Source organism: Lathyrus oleraceus, chromosome 1, assembly GCF_024323335.1.
Source record: "Lathyrus oleraceus cultivar Zhongwan6 chromosome 1, CAAS_Psat_ZW6_1.0, whole genome shotgun sequence".
NCBI classification, from domain to species: domain Eukaryota; kingdom Viridiplantae; phylum Streptophyta; class Magnoliopsida; order Fabales; family Fabaceae; genus Lathyrus; species Lathyrus oleraceus.
Genome location: NC_066579.1, coordinates 347,050,917 through 347,055,883, shown reverse-complemented (window position 1 = coordinate 347,055,883; position 4,967 = coordinate 347,050,917). Strand labels below are relative to the sequence as shown.

The window sequence follows — 4,967 nt, the reverse complement described above, 5'->3', positions numbered from 1 at the left end:
TCAAAATGTACCTTCTTGTACCAATTAATAAAAAGTCAGTCTTAAAGAATATTAATTAAGTCAATTTGAGTTCATTAGTTACTCGAATTGTCCTAACTGACAACTTTTCGAGCACATAGGAACTCAGTTGATCTCAACTGATATGAATTTGAGTATTTAATAAAATATGGGGTATTACATCCCCCTCCCCTTAAAATAAAAATTTGTCCTCGAATTTATAGATTACCTGGAAAAGATAAGGATAAACTTCTCGTATCTCAAAATCAGGCTCCCAAGTAGCATCGCCCGAATGTGATTCATTCCATTGAAATTTAACAAGATGAATCTCCTTGTTTCTCAATAATTTATTTTCTCATCCTACAACATGAGTTGGTTGAGGCTTAAAAGTTAGTTTGCTTCCACTTCCACTAAATCCGAAAGAATGGGCTAAAGAGAATCAAGAATGAATTTTTGGAGTTGAGATACGTGAAAAACATCATGCATCTCAGATATAAAAGGTGGTAAGGCTAATTTGTAAGGTACTTCACCAATCCTCTCAATAATATGGTATGGTCCCGCGTATCTCAGACTTAACTTTCGTGACTTAAACGGTCCCTTCAATCTCAACCTTGGAGTAACTTTCAAAAATATGTGGTCACCTTCCTCAAATTCCAACGGTCTCCTTTGATTATCTGCATAACTTTTTTGACGGTCTTGGGCTTTCTTTACCTTTTCAAGAATCATTCTTATCTTCTCCATAGTCTCTTGAACAATTGTTGGTCCAAAAATCCTTTCTTCACCAACTTCGTCCAATAAATAGGTGTCTTACATTTCCTCCCATACAAAGCCTCATGAGAGGCCATTCCGATACTGGCATGATAACTGATGTTGTATGCAAATTCAATCAATGGTAAGAGATCCTTCCAGTTTCCTCCACTTTCAAGCACACAAGCTCTTAACATATCTTCCAAGGTATGCATCATCCTCTCAGTTTGAACATCCGTTTGAGGATGATTAGACGTACTTAAACACAAGTTAGATGACATGGCCTGCTGAAATGCTCCCAAAAATCTTAAAGTTGACTTTGGATATCTATCTGACATAATACTAGTGGGGACACCATGTAATCTTACAATTTCTGAAATAAACAACCGTGCAAGATTACTTGCCTTGTAAGTAGTTTTCACGGCTAGAAAATGTGTGGACTTAGTTAACCAATCCACAATCACCCATATATAGTCGTAACCGCCTTACAGACGAGGTAACCCAACTGCAAAGTCCATTGAAATATTATCCCATTTCCACACCGGAATTTCTAAGGGTCGCAACAAACCGTCTGGCTTTTGATGTTCGATCTTTACTTGTTGGCGTACCATACATTCAGACACATACTCTGGAATGTCCTTTTTCATTCCAGGCCACTAATAGTTTTTTGTAAGTCTTGATACATCTTTGATGAACCCGAATGAATGGTAAACACACCTTTATGAGCCTCTTTCAAAACTTTTCTTTTCAACTCTGCATTATTCGAAACACAAATCCTTTAGTTAAAAAGGAAAACTTTGTTTGTGGCATGAGTGAAACCTAATTGAATTAACATCTCTTGCAACCTCTCATTTAATATTTGCCCTTGCTAGATTTCTTCTCTTAGATTGGAAGTAATATTCAAATTTCTCATTATTACACCATTATGAGTCCAAGCAAACTGAAGGTTAAGGTCTCGAAACTTTTCCAATAATTCATACTCTAACATGATCAACTTAGCTTGGTGTATCTCTTTCTGACTTAACGCATCTGCGACTTTATTCGCTTTACCTTGATGGTAGTTTAGCTTAAAGTCAAAATCTTTCAAGTATTCCATCCATCTCTTTTGTCGCATGTTTAACTTCTTTTGATCAAACAAATATTTCAGACTCTTGTGGTCACTAAACATTTCAAAACATACTTCATACAAGTAGTGACACCACACCTTCAAGGTAAAAACAGTAGTTGCTAACTCAAGATCATGTGTTGGATAATTCTGCTCATGGGTCTTCAACTGACAAGAAGCATACGCCATAACCTGACCACCCTGCATTGGCACTTCTCCTAGTCCCTTCTTAGAGGCATCATAAAATACTTCATAAGGCTTACTAGGATCAAGAATAATTAAGGATCAGTTGTCAACCTTTCCTTTAAACTCATTAAACTTTGTTCACACTTTGAATCTAACTAAAAGAAATCTCCTTATGAGTAAGTTGAGTCATTGGTAAAGCCAACTGAGAAAATATATTGATGAATCTTCTATAGTAACCTACCAATCCTAAGAAACTTCTAACTTCGAAAGCAATTTATGGTCTCTCTCTCCCAATTAATAACCGCTTCAACTTTATATGGATCCACTTCTCCTCCTCCTTGTGATATGACATGACCAAGAAACTTAACTTAAGTCATCCAAAATTCACACTTACTTAACTTGGCAAAAATTTGCTTCTCTTGAAGTACTGACAGAATAATTCTTAGATGTTCCTCGTGCTCTTGTGGAGTATGAGAATAAATAAGAATGTCATTAATAAAGATCACTACAAATTGGTCCAAATAAGGTTGGAATATCTGATTCATATAATCATAAAACCAACAGGTGCATTCGTCACTCCAAATGGAATTACAAGGAAGTCATAATGACCATATCAGGTTTTGGATTCGGTCTTTGTTATATCAGAACTTTTAACTCAGATTTGATGATAGCCCAATCGCATACCAATCTTCGAGAACACACTGGCTCCTTTTAATTGATCTAATAAGTCGTCTATCCTTGGTAGTGGGTACTTGTTCTTAATGGTGACTTTATTCAACTGTAGATAATCTATACATAACCTCATACCACCATCCTTCTTCTTTACTAGTAACACTAGAGTTCCCCATGGTGAAACACTAGGCTGAATGAAGTGCTTACTCAATAATTCTTCCAATTCGTTCTCTAACTCTCTCAGTTCAAATGGTGTCATACAATACAGAGAGGTTGATATTATGTTCGTCCCAGGTATCAAATCAATAGAGAATTACACTTCCCGTTCAGGAGGGAGAGAAGTGACATCCTCGGGGAAAACTTCTGGAAATTCATAAACTATAGGAATTTATGTAACCTTCAGATCATCACTTGATTCCTTGGTGAGAACCAAGAGAATATACTTTTCCTTCTCAAACAAGTAATTAACCATTCCAACCGTACCTTCCAAAATAGTGGTAATACATCCTTCGGAGGGGCTTCACTAGATGGAATGATAATTAACTTATCTTCTCACCCAATAAACACTAATTTGGCAGAGAGTCAATCCATTCCCAAGACTACGTCAACCTTCTTAAGGGGTAAACATATAAGATCAATCTGAAAAACTCTACCATTCACCAACAACAAACAATTTTCAAAAATCAAAGGTGTCTCTACAACATCATCTATGGCGGCAGTTACCACCATAAAGGGAGTCAAAGGGATTGCTTTCAAACCGAGACGCTCCATACTGGATTGACATAAAATAGTGTGTGCTTCTCCATAATCAAACAATACAAAACAAAGATGATCATTTACGTGACACATACCATTAATCAAAGCATTGTTACCATTAGACTTCTTTGCATCCAAACTATAAACTCGACCAGTACTCTTCCCCTGCATCTGAATCTTATTTTGAGGATAATCCCTAGCCATATGCCTTCTCCCTGAAACTGATAACATTTAAATGCTCTTATAACACATCTTCCATAATGAGTCTTATTACACATGCAACAAAAAGGATGAGGGGTAGATTTTGCATTCTACAATTGTTTCCCTTTGAAAGATTGAGGTCTAGGCCTAAATTGATGACTTGGTCTTCCCTGGTCCTCATGGCCAAATCTATGACGATCCATTTCCTCTTGAACCTTCTTCAAACTATTTTCAGCTACATCACATTGTCTGCATAAGTAGTGAACTCCCTCTGAGAGACACTATGAGATATTTCACCTCTTAATCCAAATAAAAACTTATAAATCTTCCACTTCTCATCTGGTGTATACATAGCTTGTCTAGAGTAAGCAGACATGTCCTCAAACTTCTTAGCATATTCAGCTACTGACATAACACCCTGCCTAAGCTGTTGGAATTCAAACTCCTTCTGAGTTCTCAAAGTGCTAGGGTAGTACTTGTCCAGAAAAGTAGTCTTAAAATGTTCCCAATCCATGTGTACTCCTTGATTAGTCATAAGAGTTGAAGCATTCTCCTACCATCTAATAGCATAACCCCTCATCATGTGAGAAGCAAACATAACTTTATTCTCATCACTATAATGCACTATCTGAAAAGTTATTTCAATGTTGGCTATCCACCCATGATCTTTTACAAGATCTAGTCCACCATGAAACTTAGAAGGATTCATGTGAAAGAAATCCCGGACACAACCACCTACAGCTTCTTGTGAAATCACTTGGGGGAGAAGACCATTATTCAATGGTTGCATCATCTGCTGCATGAATTGGTTATGATGTTGCTACATTTGTTGCACAAACTGAGGCCATTGAACACCATCACTCCCAACTACTAGTTTTGGGTTTGAATTCTGAGTTATGGGCCCACCGGGATCTCTGCGTCTGTCGGCCATCATCTTAAACGTCATACAAATAGAATTAAGTCGATCAGGCTTAATACTATGAATATAAGATCAAGAACAATATTGACAATACACATATGAGGCAGAAAGAATAACTCATAATATTTCATGGCTAGGTTGAGGATTCGACCTGCTCTGATACCAATTGTAACACCCACATATAATACATGTCCAGAAATACATATTATACATAGTGTAATATTGTTACTGAAATATATAAGTGCATATTATCAACATTGTACATATTTACATGTCCAAAAAAAAGTATACATATGGCACAATATGTACAAGGGTGCCTAAAGTAAAACTAAGAGCTAGATCATTCTCATAATGATCTCAAAATAGATATCTACACAACGGAAA

General features: G+C 36.6%; 1 protein-coding gene across 1 annotated transcript; it reads right to left on the bottom strand.

Moving 5' to 3' along the window:
• Positions 1-3,289: 3,289 nt before the first annotated feature.
• LOC127106177 (uncharacterized) lies at positions 3,290-4,178 on the bottom strand. Its single transcript, XM_051043467.1, has 2 exons — positions 3,962-4,178; positions 3,290-3,684 (listed from the first exon to the last, which is right to left on the bottom strand). Exons 1-2 carry the CDS (start codon positions 4,176-4,178, stop codon positions 3,290-3,292), a joined length of 612 nt encoding a protein of 203 aa, XP_050899424.1.
• Positions 4,179-4,967: the final 789 nt, after the last annotated feature.